General features: G+C 35.9%; 1 protein-coding gene across 2 annotated transcripts in view; it reads left to right on the forward strand.

Moving 5' to 3' along the window:
- LOC120533851 (A disintegrin and metalloproteinase with thrombospondin motifs 20-like) overlaps positions 1 to 17,643 on the forward strand; it is a 423,413-nt gene that overhangs the window by 240,916 nt on the left and 164,854 nt on the right. For both annotated transcript variants that reach the window (XM_039760893.1, XM_039760894.1), the window contains exon 17: positions 13,571 to 13,737. In XM_039760893.1, coding sequence (XP_039616827.1) covers positions 13,571 to 13,737 — 167 coding nt within the window. The remainder of the gene's footprint in view (positions 1 to 13,570; positions 13,738 to 17,643) is intronic.

Below are 17,643 nucleotides of genomic sequence, written 5' to 3' on the forward strand. Positions count from 1 at the left end.
GTACTCTCGATTTTCCGACCGCCCATTGTGTATTCAAACCTAATATTTTTACTTCCTATGTGTAATACTTTACATTTACTGACATTAAATTTCATCTGCCACAAATCTGCCCAAGCCTGTATGCTATCCAAGTCCTTCTGTAATGATATAACGGATTCCAAATTATCTGCTAATCCACCTATCTTGGTATCATCTGCAAACTTAACCAGCTTGTTACTTATATTCCTATCTAAATCATTTATATATATTAAAAATAGCAGCAGCCCTAGCACTGACCCCTGTGGAACACCACTCTTAACATTGGCCAGTTCTGATGAGGTTCCTCGCACCATCACCCTCTGCTTCCTGTGTCTGAGCCAATTCTGCACCCATCTAAAAACATCACCCTGAACTCCCACTTCTTTTAACTTGATGCCCAACCTCTCATGTGGCACCTTATCAAATGCTTTCTGAAAGTCCAGATAAATAATATCATAAGCTCCACTTTGATCATATCCTTTTGTTGCCTCCTCATAGAATTCCAACATGTTAGTAAAACACGACCTCCCTCTTCTGAACCCATGCTGACTGTTCAGAATAACTCCTGTCCTTGCCATGTGTTGCTCAATCTTATCCTTAATAATTCCTTCCATTAATTTTCCTGTGATGCATGTTAAGCTTACTGGCCTATAGTTGCTTGGATCTGCCCTGTCACCCTTTTATATAATGGGATGATATTTGCCATTTTCCAGTCCTTCGGAATCTCTCCAGTGCGCAGTGACTGCCTAAAATATGTGTCAAGGGTTTATATATGTACTCACTAGCCTCCTTAAGAACACGAGGATAAATATTATCTGGTCCTGGTGATTTGTTTGATTTCATCTTATTTAATCTGAGCAGCACTTCTCCCTCTACAATTTCCAAATCCCTCAGTACCTCCTTAGTAGTTGCGTTTACCTCTGGGAGGTTATCCACTTGCTCACTTGTAAACACCTCAGAAAAATGTAAGTTTAGGGCATCTGCTATTTCATTGTCTGTATCTTTTAATTCCCTTTACTATTCCTGATGAACTTGACCTCCTCCTTAACTGTTCTTTTACTACTAAAATACTGAAAGAATCTCTTGGGGTCTTCTTTCGCCTTATCTGCTATATTCCTCTCCAACTGTCTTTTAGCCTCTCTGATATCCTTCTTAATGGTTGCCCTCATGTTCTCATACGCTCTACTATTCACTTTGCAGTCATTAGTCTTATATGCCTTATACAGCAGTTTTTTCCTTTGCAACTTCTTTTTTAAATCTTTATTAATCCATCGTGGAGATTTTTTAGTTTCCTATTAATTCCAAATTTAGGTATGTATCTGTCCTGCATTACATGTAAAACATTTTTAAACCTGTTCCACTGCTCCTCGACTGTCTCCACATTTAAAAGCTTATCCCAGTCTATCCTACTTAGACTTTGTTGCATCTGCTCAAAATTAGCCCTACCAAAGTTCAACTTAACAATTTTAGTCTTTGCATCTGTACTCTTACAAAATACTGAGAATTGTATTACATTATGGTCACTTGACCCTAGTGGTTCAATCACCTCTACACCCTCAATTCTATCCTGATTATTACAGAATACTAAATCCAGACAGGCTTCACCCCTTGTTGGTGCTTTAACATGCTGTATTAAAAAACAGTCGCTGATTACTTCTAAAAACTCCTGCTCTTGTGCTCCTCCATCTGCAAGGTTATCCCAGTTAATATTTGGTCCCCATGACTATAATATCCCCGTGTAAACTTGCCTTTTTGATATTACTAAAAAGATGTGTGTTGAAATTACTGTCTGAATTGAGTGGTCTATGACACACTCCTAAAATGAGACTTCTTTCCCTAATATTTTCAAGGTGAAGCCACATGTCCTCACTGAGATGTGCAAAGCACACGTCAGGGTATACAATTCATATACAAGAAAAATTAATCTCCTTCCCCTGTTGTATAGTGAACAAGAAGGGTATTTAATATATAGTACCTTTTAATACCAATATATGATATACCTAGGAAATAAAGTTGGAGAAATAAACAAATCATTGAAGTATAAAGTGTAATCTTTACGCATTTCTAAATTAAAACATACCTCACAATACTTTAATTGTATGTATGACACGGTAGATCACTAAAGTCTCACAAGATTGTGAGATTCATTACTTAATGTTGAAACGTGAAAAATCCTAGTGGCCAGACGCTAATAAGTTGGAGGAGCAAGTGGAAATCACAAGGCAAAGACTGACTGAAGACACTTCATGATAGTTTTTTTGCATCGTCTTCAAAACATCAGTCAGAATGGAAGTTCTTTCTTTGATGCCATGAACCAACCATTTGAATGTCAATAAAATAAGAGCTTGAAGTCAAAGCTGTAAAATGGTGTGCCAGGGACATAAGGTAAGATTATGTGTGTTTTATTTTAGTTAAAGCACAAGAACAGTTAGATTACAGAATTGTAGATTACACATGCAAGTGTATTTTGTATCTTCATTTTTAAATTTTTTTTTTTAATATGTTTATTCTGTCTTCTTTTTTTTAATTTTTTTTTATTGTTGTGCTGCTGTGGTATGCCAGCACCTCCTACCTCAAAACATGCTACACTATTGCTAGGGGCTTTATTCCCAGAATGAATGATGTGTCAAATTGCTTATTCTACATAAGCAGGGTGTACTGCTTATGTTGCAAAATGGTTCCCCTCAGTGTCCTTAGCACACATTAAGTATTATTAAATTTCAAGCACTGTACTACCTGGTGTCCAAAGCATGTGCCGCATGATCTGTCAAAACTGTATCCATCGGTGTCCATAGCACAGCAGATGTGTGTGGGTTGGGAGGGGCGGAATCAGTTGTGTTGGATTCTGGTTTCATCAACTGTGCCCCATGAATGACAATGCCCTAGGCAGCCACCTATGTCACCTAATGGATTGACTGATTCTGGCTAAACCACTTGACTATGTCTATGTGTTATATATCGTGAACTGTGGCTGTTTGGAGGATGGCCCTGTCAGAAGCAGCATGAGGCCACTGCTGAACTCTGGGCACAGTTATGGGCATCTGGCCCTTTGAGATGATAGCTGTATATCTCCCAAGTGCTTTGCTTTAATCAGAAAGTACCTCCTAGCATGTTAGCAAATGCCCTTGAAGTCTTCCACGACCCCTTTTTAAAAGGAGCTCCAAATGTTTAGTCAACTGACCTTGGAGTTGAGAAAGCAGAGCAAAAAATAGCTCACCTTAGAGCTTCTGTCAATAAACTACTATTTTGTTTGAGCTTTGTTGTGTCTGGTCATCATTCTAGGTTGGAAGTAACCCAGAAATGCCCCATGCAGATCACAATAACCAGGCTAATTCTGTTAGCAAGTTGGTATACTAGTAAAGTGGGACCTGAGTGCCTATGTACTGTATGTTTCTAGTAACTAAAAGTTTATTTTCTCTAAATGTATTTTACCATTAGCACTTAATGTTTTAATTAATTTTTTTGCATGCTTGCATATACTGCATTAATAGAAGGCTGTATTTGCTTTTAAAAGGAATCTTAATAGCAGAGGTTCAAATATGAAATACCCTGTCCTTTAAAAACTAAATATTTTTATTTTGTCTCTCCTGGCAGTGTATACCTATGACTTCCAGTGAACTCCCATTTGAATTCAAACAACTTCAGTTTCCAGTATGTCTTGCATTTGTGATGTGTATAAATAAAGTGCAAGAACAGTCACTTACAGTTGTGCTTGAAAGTGTGTGCCCACTCACACCTGATTGTCATCCCATTGATTGACTCTAATTTCACCTTCAAACTAACTGCTAATCTTAGAGGTTCACATACTTTTGCCACTCACAAATATGTAATATTCGGTCATTTTCTTTAATAAATAAACGACCAATTATAATATTTTTGTCTCATTTGTTTAACTGATTTCTCTTTATCTACTTTTAGGACTTGAGTGAAAATCTGATGATGTTTTAGGTCATATTTATGCAGAAATATAGAAAATTCTAAAGGGTTCACAAACTTTCAAGCACAATTGTAGTTACTGGAGTTTACCTCAAAGAACCCTGCTTTTCACACAGCCAGTTATATGCAGATTTTTTCAGGCCCAACCACAATTTTTGATTGGATTGAGAGCTGTACTCTGACTTGGTCATTCCAGGACATTGACATGGTTTTTTCTAAGCCATTCCTGTGAAGCTTAAGCCTAGTTTTCATTTTGGAAAATAGAGCTTCACCCAAGATGCAAGTTTCTGGCAGACCTGACTTTTCCACCAGGATTACCCCATATTTTCTATTCTCAGAAGTGTTTTAGAGCCTGCTGTAAAGAAGCATGTGGCTGTAACTTCTAATGCCATCCCCTATGCTTCATAGTGAGGATGTGTTTTTGATAATGTTGTGAGACTTTCCCAGGCACCTCCAGTCGGAAACCACATCTTTATTAAAAGACACACGTTTATTAATCACAAGAATAAAATCTCGAACACCACACAATGCACACAACAAGTAAATCTCCCCAATAAACCTTCTTTCTGAGTCTTTTAGCCGCCAGTCTCTTCTTGGGAGCTTCATCCTGCTCCCGCTCCAAACTCTAGCTCTCCAACTGTTAGGAGGCGGTGCCTTTTATTTCCTGCCCGGATGTGCTGCAGGTGGCTGATGACAAACTTCCGGCAGCACTTTCTGGTGTGGCGAAAGTGCTGCCTTTTGCACCGGAAGTACTCCGGACGTCCCTGGCAGGTTCCTCCACCCTCTTGCCAAGTGTGGCAAGTACTGTAACTAATTCCGGGTCCCCACAAGGTTTAAGGTGCCCTCTGGCGGTGGCCATGGGTCCCAACGAGTTATAATCTTGTCTCTCTTTTCCCATGGTCCTCTCCTGCTACAGGGCGGTTGTCCCCTCATGGCCTGGAAGCTATTCATGCCACCTTCCGGTCCTTTTAGGCGTCCCGGCCGGGTCAAAACCCCAGCCGTCTGTGACAATGTGCAACATTCAAACATGGTGTTTAGTTTTATGGCCAAAGAGGTCACTGTTGGTTTCATCAGACAATAGTCTTCTTCCACCTGACTTCAGCATTTCGCATGTTCCTTCTGGCAAACTCTAGTAAAGGTGTAATGCACATATTCTTAACAGTCTTTTCCACTTTCTCATGGTAAGGCACCTGGACAATAATTGTTATAAGCATACGTTTTCCAAATGATCTCATGTAGTGTGCAACTCTTTCAGAGTCTGCTCTAGACAGGTTGATAGCTACACCATCAATTCTAGCCAGCTATTCAAGGGCGTGGGTATATTCTTGCATCCATTCCCCGACTCACGCTTTTTAATCCCCTTTTCATGGCGTGTCTTGGACTTTTCTTTGGTCTTCATTGTGTAGGTTAGCCCATGATACTTACTCACCACAAGTCTGACCTTTCACAAAACAAGTGCATTTATGCTACAATCAACTGAAACTTGACTTGACTACATAAAGGTGATCTCCATTAACTAATTATGTGACTTCTATAACTAGTTTTCTGCACCAGTGGTGATTTAGATTTGTCACATTAAAGGAAGCTAATACTTATGCAATTCATTATTTTGAGTTTTATAATTGTAATTATTTCAGACCATGTTGCAAAAATCTGTTTTCAGTTTAGCATTAAAAGGTCTTTTTCTGTTTATCAGTGTGAAGAAAGTCCAATTAAATCCACCATGATTCAGTGTTGTATAAAAATAAAACTTTCAAGGAGAGAATAACTTTTATAGGCACAGTATCTTTGTTTTTATGCTGAAACTTCTACTTATAAAAACAAATACAGATGTTGAGCTTCTAAGAAGTTTATGATTAGCTGCAAATTTATTTAGCCCTTTATTTAATCTAGAAACATCAATGGAGGTTTCTTAAGATAACCTTTACAGCAGTTCTTCCATTCTATTTGACCACTTAAAGTGCTGCACTGAATTAAAGGTTAATCTTTTAAACTTAACTTTTGTTCTTAAATCTGCTCCAATTTGTGGTATCCTTTTTGGTGGATATTTTTTAAGGATGGGTACCATTTTTTTTTAATTTCCCTGAAGCTACAAAAGGAGGTCAGGCATGGAGGAATTTGTTTCCTTAGAATTTTCATGACTTCTGGTTCACCCCTTGGAGACTCTCAAGAGAGTAGAGTTTCCTCTATTCTGCTCAAAAGACATAAATCCATGTTTTAAAGATTAGTAATTATTTTAAATGTAATGTAATGGACTAACTTCATTATTATTATTATTTCTTAACCTTCTTGACGGGGGTTCAGAAATTTAATCCGGTAATTTGCCTCATTCTTATAATTGCCTAACTTTAACTTTTCACCTAGCAGTCTAATTATCTGTGGCCTGATAATTGCGCATTTGCGCATGTGTATAAGACATGGCAGCCTACAGCAGTTCCAGGTGTCTATTCATGATCACAGCTATAGCTTGAGTCTGCAATAGTGGAGACGTTAGTAGTGCTATGATCTTTTGCTTTCTGCTTCATTATCGACATGAAATTCACAAAGTTATAAGCAACACAGTAATTAAAAAATATGATTACCTATTTGGGTTATACAGTGCAGTGCCCTTAAGATGCATCATTTTTGAATATGTATCTAGGAAACCTCTGCACCTTATATAAGTAATGTATTTTGTACTAGATGGTTTTAAATGCCCTATAAGCTAACAGAGCACAGAGACACACATGCTAATTTAAAGATTAAAGGTAATCTTTCTATCTTTATCATGACATGGGATCATTCTCACATTCAAGGAACTTTTTCAGTTAACATGTCTTTTATGAAATATAAAGGCCCTGCTATATGTACTGTACTGCACATAACTCTTCCATAATATGCTTCTGTCTGACACAAATTAAAGGCAGCAGCACAGAACTTGATATAACAGTAACATATCCAGGGAAATTTCACTTTAGTGAATCTATGTATTTTAATTAAATTAAATACATTCCTTTATGGGCACCACACAATTTTATTTTTAATCACATTTGACCCATAACATCTTTGTACAAGGAAAAATTGATTTCTTTTACTTTTTAGTACATTTATAAAATAAAATAAAAATATTTTGTAGCCACCCTAATGCCACACAGTCCTTGGCACATTGCAAAACCCTTGACTTGGGTGGGAAAGTGATTTGACAGAGATGACATTAACAACAGAGTGGAATCGAATCTACAATCTTAAAGTGAAACATAACATTCATTCATGTTCATTTCTCATTTCAGAAAATCCTAACCATGGTGAAACCTTACATACATATGTGAAGGACTGGAAATGTGTGTTTGTCTCATGGAGAACTGAACCTCCAATCTTTAACACTGAGATAATATTGCCAAATCACTGAAAAGAGTATTTCGCCAAATGTCTATACAAATGATGAAAAACTGGTACAATTTAAAAAAAATATATTTTGTACACGTTGTCTCAAACCTTCAACCATTTGATTGAGCACCCAACACACAAACCACTTGACCAATGCTACTTAATTGTCATATCGAAGTAGTCCGACAAAACTTCAATATCAATTAATCAAAACTATTTTTTTTATTAGTTTATTTACATTGGTCTTGAACCTGATAAATATTTGATCAAAGATAATTCATATATATATATATATATATATATATATATATATATATATATATATATATATATATATATATATATATATATATATATATATATATATGTGTGTGAATTGGCTAAAAACTCTTTATATGTGTAATCGCTGAAAGTATAATATAAAGAAATGAGAAATTTAAATTTGATGTAATTAATTTAAAGATCCCAGGTCAAAACTGATGAAATATTATATTGTCACTAGTGATCAGTATGAATGCAATGTTTGAAGGAAATTGGTTTGGTAACAATGGGTGAAAAATCGATTGCAAAATTTGACCCAGACAAGCAGAGACAGCAAGTTGAATCAAATCATGTAATAATAACAAAACACACTAGTTACGTGCCTCGATAAAAGCAAGTAATTTTACAGATTTCTGCCCAACTTTGGTCCCATCTCCTAAACCCAAAAACACACAACTCAGCTGATCTTCAACAATAATAAGAAGTCCGGTTTAACTTCACGATGGTAGAACATAGAATTAATGGAAGATGCCATCAACAGTCACAGTAGCAAAAATGAATGGTGCAATATTAACAATCAGCAATATGAAATTACTTCATGGTATCCACATCTTCTTTCAGTGGTTTCACACCCTCCTAAGGACAAGGAAGCACTCACTAGAATTTACATGGGCTCTTTCTTTTATTATTTGGTTATGTATTAACCTGCACCAGAATCCACCAGCCAAGCTATTCCAAATAATGAATCAGATACCTCTCCTGTACATCTTTCTTACTGCATCCTTTTAATTGCCACTTCATATCCTGCTACTCATTCTCATTCTTAACACCTCACCAATGTTACATCTAAGGAGTGGCCCGGTGAATGTAAATTTCTTTTCATGTGAGCAACAAGTTTTAAAAGCCAACAGTGTCTGAGTGCCAGTATTAGCAATGCATTTCTGTATATTGCGGCAAAAACATCACACATATACTTATTTACTGTATTGCATATTTAATGCTAAGTATCAAAAAATTAACTGAACTTGCAAACTTTTTTATAAAATTTTATTTGTACGTAAATTTTCACTGAATATTCAGATAACTTACTTTCATAACAATTCTGCCTTAAAAATATTTTCATAACCTAATAGTTGTACATAAAATCTATTAATACGATGTGTCAATGTTGCATATGGCTGCAAAAGAATTATTTTGAAATTGTGATGATTCTTGCCACAATTTCACCCCCTGAAAGTGTATTCAGCACCACTCAAAATGTGGAAACATGCCACAGGGCAGCACAAAATCCAGTATTTGATAATAGGAAATAATGTCTAGCAAATAACTCAGTAAGAACATAGTTGTGAATTTGAGGTGGTAAATGTCAAAAAGGTCAGTCTATATATTAAGTTGTCTGTTTTATAAGGCTGACATGCCACAGGTATTTTTGCTCAGTGTTATGTGCATTGTGCATGTTTGACTCCATAGTGCTGATAGAATGCATTATATATCTCGATGGACAACTTATTGTGTAGATTGTACAAAGTCAAAGTTAATGCACATACACTTTGTGGAGCAAAATTTTTAGGACTTCAAAAGAACCACTAACTTTCACTGGGCACTCAAAGGAAATCGAGAAGGAGGAATGTGCTAATTGCGCATTGCCACACACACACCTCAGACTACTTGGATTGGGACCTGAGTGCAGTGTGTGACACCTTAGCACCACGCTGAAACAATGTGAGGTTTGGTACTGTGGCTGGAATGCCAATCCTGCCACCAACCCCCAAGTTTTCCCTGTTAGTTGAAGGGCTGGTTGCAGATTAACGTCATACCCAGGATGGAGCAATTGTAGGTTAAGGGCTTTGCTCAAGGGCCTAATGGAGTACAGTCACTACTGGCGTTTAGAGGATTCAAACCTGAACACAGATCCCTAGCCTCAGAGCTACTAGAGAAGACAGTTTAAAAATGTGTTCTTTTAAATTTTGGCCTAAATATGGGTCATGGCATTTCTGTCTGTCTTCCCTATGAGCTGCCAGCCCACTTATCAGGGTTATCATGTTATCTGTGAGTCCCTCCTCTAGACATCAGGTAGACCTTACACTGAAAAATCATGCACAGTTTCACTTTATAGACTGCTTAACATAAAAGACTGTAAATTTATAAACAGTGCACCTCTCATGGTATCCAAGAGACAGAGTACTGACAGGACAACAGTATGTATATTCTTTTTTGATGAAGGTATTATTAAGTTGGATCAATAAAATTAAGCACTACAGCCCTCACAACAATAGGTAAAACAAAATGATATACAGAAGATAGCGTATGGCCCTTTCCCACTGTCTTCTGCTTTGTATCTTGGCTTGTGACTTGCTATTATCCTGTCTAAGCTGCTTCTAACTGTCTAGCTGTAGCAATGCCATGAAATTCAACATGTTACAAACTATGTCACCATATTACATAATACCCTGATTGGTAAGTTCATATGCAAATGTCCATCAATTGTTAGAATGTTCACCTTTCTAACAGTAATTTTCTTTAGCAGTCCATCTTTCCTTTATAAGTAATTGCTGTTGATGAAGCTGCTCAGGGTGCAGTCTTTCATGTAGTTATGGTATCCTTCAGCGCTTTTCTTTGTTTTTTAGCTCAGCCTTAGGACCCTCTTATGTAGCCACTCACCTACTGCCTCTGTTTTTTTGTTTAGTATCTTCAGTCATTTTCATAAAATAGCAACTATGAGTTATTCTATACTTACCACAATAATGTATAAAAGGCTGGTAGCTTGCTGTATTGAGGTCCCATATTGGATTGGTTTTTGGCTTGTTCCTAATGCTGCTAAACAATGTTCATACACCCAGTGATATTAATTTAAGTTAACTGGTTTACTATATTATTGTGGTGCACATTATCTACCTTTATTATTTCATATGTTTTATGTGCATGTTATCTGAATGGATTTTAAATATGTCCATGCAAGTATAGCCACTATTCAGAATGATAGCATAATAAAGGCTCTAAGTATGTGTGTAGCACACATTAAGTACTTCAAAAGAATATTCAGTTCCTGTACTGCAAATTAATAATTTTAGAACAATCCTTAACACTAAGCTCTGATAACTTCTACATAGAGTCTGCCTGATTCTTGTTCTACATCATGTCATCATTTCCTTCAGACACATTCATGTAATTTGTTTTTCTAAATGCCATCTGATGGTTAAAGTAGTTGATGAATATTATAAGAAGAAAAGATGTACGCAGCGGTTGTCCTCTGATTGCTACCAAGACTATAAATATGCAAGCTCACCCTTTGAAAAAGTAAATGTTCTATAAGGCATTTTGCTATCACTAAACATATATCATTCATATTGTGTAATATGGCTCTTTTATAAGTGGGTCTCACAGTTAGTCTTGGGGGACTAGTTCCTGCTTTTAATTGGATTCCTATCTTATTTATGTGTACTGACACTTAAATGCTATTGTCTTCACAAAATACAGTTATTAATAGGGAAGCATGGAAACTTTTTTGACACCAATACCAAGTACATAGGAACACTGTATGCTCATACTGAGTACTGATACAAGTAGAACAGAATGATGCTGTTTTCAACAACAAATGTATAAGAACAGTCCAATTTTATTTAATAAGCCATAGTAAATAAGGAAAGAATAAACATACATTATTTTAATGATTTTATTAAATAACTCTTAGAAATGTTTTTAATATTTAGCCAATAATAGTTACAAATCTTTATATAAATTAGAATATCAATTAAGATGAGTCTAATGCTAATTCTTGCAAGCTGAATTAAATACCTTCCTTAACTGAGCATTCAAATGTTAGATTCAGGTTCTTATTTATATATATATATATATATATATATATATATATATATATATATATATATATATATATATATATATATATATATATATATATATATATATATATATATAAGCTCCCATATTACAAATTAGTTTGCTTCTTCTCTTAAAACAACATGTATTCATATAGCACATTTTCATACAAACAATGTAGCTCAAAGTGCTTTACACTTTGCAAAAAAAAAAAACTCCAGACGGCTGGAAAAAAAAAAATCTTCAGGGGTTCCAGGCCACGAGACCGCCCAGCCCCCTCTAACCATGATGATCTCAATCAGTCCTCATTGTATTCAGGGTTCTCATGGAAGAATTTGATGGTGACGGTCATGTGGACTTTACCCATAACACTTGTATCTGTACTTAAAAGTCCTTCACTGACCTCACTAGTACACAGTGCTAACAGAAGCTTTCATTTTAAATTAGCCAAAGAAGGGAATCAGAATGCAGTGAAGAACATTTTCTGATCTTAGGTTCGTAGAGTTCACATTTATTGTGGTGTACAGTGTTCTGCCATAAAATGGAGAAAGCAGATTTAATAGAACAGCAATCAGGAAGTGAGGCATAGTCAGTGGCTCACACAGAGTCTGGTGTTGAAAACGTTCAAAAAGTCTTCCTTTTTTTCTTTTGGCTGCTTCCGTTAGGGGTCGCCACAGGAGATCATCTGTTTCCATATATTCCTGTCCCCCGCATCTTGCTCTGACACACCCACCACCAGCAAGTCCTTTCTAAACATATCCATAAACTTCCTCTTAGACCATCCTCTGTTCATCTAGCTTGACAGCTCCATCCCTACCATGCTTCTCCTAATACCCAGCATGTCTGCACATGTCTAAACCAATGCAATCTTGCCTCTCTGACTCTGACCGTCTCCAAACGGTGTAACCTGAGCTAACCCTGTAATGGACTTGTTCCTAATTCTGTCCATTCTCATCACATCTAATTCAAATGTTAACATGTTGTCAGTGGTACCGTCTTCATCCCATATAACATAGCTGGTCTGACTACCATCTTGTAAGTATGTAAGAGTTGTACAGAATATGTACGAGAGTAGTGTGACATTGGTGAGGTCTGCTTTAGAAGTGACGGATGTGTTTAAGGTGGAGGTAGTTTTACACCAGGGATCGGCTCTGAACCCTTTCTTATTTGTAATGGTGATGGACAGGTTGACAGATGAGATTAGACAGGATTCCCTGTGGACTATGATGTTTGCTGATGACATTATGGTCTGTAACAAGAGTAGAGAGCAGGTTGAGGAGACCCTGGGGATGTGGTGATATACACTAGAGAGAAGAGGAATGAAAGTCAGTACAAACAAGATATAATACATTTGTGTAAATGAGAGTGAGGTCAGAGGAATGGTGAGGGTGCAGGGAGTAGATTTGGCGAAGGTGGATGAGTGTAAATACTTGGAACCAAAGTACAGAGTAACAGGGAGTTTGGAAAAGAGGTGAAGAAAGGAGTGCAGGCAGGGGGGAATGGGTGGAGAAGAATGTCAGGATTGATTTGTGACTTTTACTCTTTGCAACTGGTTGTATTTTTTTTTAAATAAATTTCAGAGGTGCAGTCTGCTTTTCTGTAATGCAGTAACCACAATCCCATGCACTATATTATAAGTGCAGTTAGTAGTGAGTGTTAGTTATAGTGAAATGTTATGTTGATCATTCATCCATACGCTGAATCCGAACACAGGGTCACGGGGGTCTGCTGGAGCCAATCCCAGCCAACACTGGGCACAAGGCAGGAACCAATCCTGGGCAGGGTGCCGACCCACCGCAGGTTATGTTGATCAGTGACTGTACATTTGCTTAATGTGAGTGTGCTTTGTAATGGACTATTACCTTATCCCGGTGTGGCACCTGCCTCACCCCAATGCAGACAGGATGGTTTCTGGCCCCTTATGATGCAATTTTGGAATAGATAAACTTGAAAAAAATGAATAAATGCTATTTATTAGAAGCAAAACATATACCATTAACCAACCTAGTTTGCATCATGTTTTAATTCCAGTTTCTTTATCTTTAATTTTACATTTCTATTAGGTATATGCTTAGTAAAAGCAAAGATATGTTTAATTAAATTATATTTTGACATAAAATGGGACTAATTTCTCCATTTTTTTCTTTTTCAGCATTATCTGATAGCCAGTCTAATTTTAAATTAAATGGCAACTTTGTGGTAAGCATGTTTAAACGAGAAATCCCAGTTCAAGGAACTGTAATGGAGTACAGTGGATCAGACACAAATGTGGAGCGTATTAATTGTAGTGGACGAATAGAGGAGGAGCTTATTCTGCAGGTAATATTTTTGCATTTGCTTACAGTTTATGTTTACTTAATGGAATACTCCACTCAAAAAAGTATAATTTGTTTAAATTATATACTTGACTTGAGCATTCATAGTTTTCAAACTCTTTCTTTGTAAGACATGTTTAGCATTCGTTTGCTCAGAGGTTGATGCATTTGCTGCTTCCTGAGCAGCTCTTCTTTTCTCCACCCTTACAACTCACTTCTTCTCTTCTTTCGTCAGCATCTTTTCGCGTTAAAACTGATTAAGCCAGTGTTTGTGTTGTAATTACTTAGTATGTTTTCTTTAATTTTTCACTTAAGCTGGCGCTAAAGTTTTCATTCTGCCTCAAGAATAATTTAAGATATAAAGAGGTGGTGGAAGTGACAACGAAGGTGGTAGGGATGAGAACGACGCCCGTACAGATGTGCCGCACAGCTGTCTTGCTGGCCGCTGCAGAGAGTTGATTCTACAGTAAAATAAAATAAAAATAAAAAGAGGAATAACCTTGGAGATCAATCATCACCCGAAAGCGGAAATGTAGATGTCACGTAATATATGTGTACCAAATTTCAGGTCAATAGTTCAAACGGTTTGCGAGCTATAGCCAGGACAGACAAATGAACAGCCACAGTAGTTTATAAAGTTTATAATAAAGTTTCATTAATCTATTCCTGTGGCTACTTTTGTTTTACTAGTGAAAATGATCGGATACAGTTTTATCAAAAAATGCATTCATTATTCATGCTTTGAGTATAGGACTAGATGACTTGATGTGGACTATGCAACACATAGCAATGTTTTGATATTGTTTGCTGTTGTTTAGCATTGGCCTTGACTTGCATTAAGGTTTTAAATGTGGAAAACGTACACAACCCTGATGTGTGATACTCGTTTAACATACCTATCGAGAACCAGAGGGATTAATTTGCTTTAAATATTCATGGATCATGTCAGGAATATAATAAAATGTGTCAAGGTAAGCACTTTCATGAATCAATTAATTAACCAACTGATTAATTGATCAATTAATTGAAGAAATAATTAATTAATTTAACTTAAATAGTTATTAATATTCAGAGGAATACTGCAGTCTTACACACAAATATAAACCTTGCAGTAAATTTAAATGTATTCACTAAGTCATATTATTGTCTCTTAGTGCCTTGCTAGAGTGTCTTCTTGGATTCATAAGTCTGTAGTAACAAATGTTCCACTAAATGAGAAATATGTTATGAATTCAAAACATTGTTATGTCCAAGTGTAGTCACTACTGCCCAAAGCAGTAAAATAATAGCTCTTTTATTTGAAAAATATTCAACCTCCAAAACCTTGAAATAATTGTGTTTTGATACTCATATAAAGTACACCATGATCTGTGAACTTGTGTCTGCACTACTCAACAGGAACATTGAGCTAAATTAAAACAACAAATATGCAAGTGAAGATTCTGTTATTAAAATGAGGAAGGGATAAAGAAATACAGTAAACATAAGACAGCAATAATCATTTGAAGACAAGGCAAGTCATTAATTTAAAATTGCGACCTTGTGTGAAAGGGCTTCTATGTTGTAGGCTACTTTCATTTTAATGGAGGAGTCATTTAAACAATAGTTCAGCCAAAAATGCATACTTAATATAACTAGATAACATGACATGGATTAAGCGATGCAAGTAACTTGTTTTTTTTTTGTTTTTTTTTATGAACAGTTTGATATTGTTTACTGTTGTCCAGTATAGGTCACCAACCTCTTCCATTAATGCATAAACTTTTTAGGTCTATTCTTCGTGAAAATATGAGATTAAAATCTTTTCTTGACCACTACAAGCCACATTGGATAATTAATATAATAAATATCATTTTTGGTTGCAGTATTCCTTTAAATTAACCCTCATACAATTTTTTTTATTTTTAAAAGAGATTATTATTGCAAATTTGTCAAAAGAAAAATACATTTTTCCACAGTTGTGCCATTATGTTACCTTGTATAATCTGAAGATAAAAATAGTTATTCATCCTGCAAGCTGCTTAGACATGAAATAAAATAAAACATGTTGACCATAGAGGGCTAAGAAGATGTTAAAAGTCCTTTAGAGTAATAAAGTCCACCCTATGTTTCCAGACCTATTAGATTAGCACTCTAACACCCAGAGTTGCTTCTTTACTAGGTCAGGCAGCAGAAGGACCACCTGGGAGATTTTGGCTAGTTAATGTTAATAAAGTTTAATCATGGCTAAATTGACCAATCACTTAGTATGTTATGACACTAAACACACCTGTGTCCTTGTTGCAAAAGGGAGGGCCCCTACACCAACAAGCACTTCCAGGAGAGTTTTAAAACTGCCAGAAGCCAATAGGGAGGTGAGTTGGTGCAACAGCTGGGCTAGTAAGTGGAAGAATAGCCAGTGTGTGAAAACAGTTTTGTAATACAGGAGGAGAGAGACAGAGAGAAAGAGAGAGAGAAACCAACAGACAAAGGCAGAGATAGAGAGATTGTTTAAATCTCTGCCTGCTCGCAAAGGTTAAAATGGCAATAGGCCTCAAAAGGAAAAGTCTGACATGTACTCCCGTACAAAAGTCTTAGCCAAAAAAAAAACATGCTTCATCTATCTAGATCAGCCTAACCCTGAAGTTAAGATGCAGGTTTATGGTCTCTACAGGCCTTGTACTGTAACTGAGCCAAGGCTTTTAAAGTTAACGTATCCAGTAAGAAACAGTGGAAAACTGTAAAAATTGATTGATTCTTTGAATAAGCAAGGTTTTATTGCTAAAAAAAAATTTCCAAAACAGCAAAACTATACACTAAATACCAAAAAAGGTTGTTTCACAACAGGCTAACAAAACTATGTCCGGTATCCCAAAACAGGACTATGATCAAAGCCAAAATTCCATAAAGCAATGCTGCTGTGTCAAAAAGACCCATTTGCCTAGTTTCAACATATAAAGAACAAGATACTTTTACAATATATATAAACAGTGGACATTATAAAGAAAATATTATTAAACAATCAATACTTACATATATTTAGTAACAAAATATACAAAATAATATTCAAAAGACAACATAAAATTTAAAAATAAACATGAACACTTAATCTAGTGCTGAACTCCAAGCTATAAGAGAGAAAAAGAGGCAGGAGGTTAGAAAAGAAATGAGAATACTTTGAATAGGCACATTATAGGTAGGAGGCAATTTCTAAAGTTACATCCAGAGAAACTGCAGATTGTATTGTTTTATCAGTTTATTAAACAGTTAAATACCTGTCCATATTTATCCTTGCCAAGTGTTTGATTATTTGATAAATGTATACTTATGTATATATTTTGGCCTTATTGGCATCATTCTGGGTTGGAAATATATATAGATATATACTGTATATAAATATCTTGTTATACTAATTAGTTTTCTAAAACATCCCAAATAAAGAACAAAATCGATTGTTGAAAGAGATAATTTTTAAAAACTTCAGTACCTAATGCTTTATAGAAATTCATAATTTTTTGTAAATTAAAATAAAACATTATAAAATGTTTAGGACTAGCTGATATGTAAGTTATGATTCTATACATATTGGAGGATCATTGTCAAACATGAATTTGACATTAGTTTCGGCAGTGCAGTTGTCTTTTCTCAATTAGTCATATACATTGTGGCGAATACTTTTGGGATTTTTTTGATGGTGGAATGCTATGGTAACCAGGAAAATGTATCAATTAATGGCTGAATCTTTTCTTTGTCATCTATACTAATAAAAGGCAAAGCCCTCACTGACTGACTGACTCACTCACTCACTCACTGACTCATCACTAATTCTCCAACTTACCGTGTGGGTAGAAGGCTGAAATTTGGCAGGCTCATTCCTTACAGCTTACTTACAAAAGTTAGGCAGGATTCATTTTGAAATTCTATGCGTAAC

The sequence above is a fragment of the Polypterus senegalus genome, chromosome 8 (assembly GCF_016835505.1).
Source record: "Polypterus senegalus isolate Bchr_013 chromosome 8, ASM1683550v1, whole genome shotgun sequence".
In the NCBI taxonomy this organism is placed as follows: Eukaryota; Metazoa; Chordata; class Cladistia; order Polypteriformes; family Polypteridae; genus Polypterus; species Polypterus senegalus.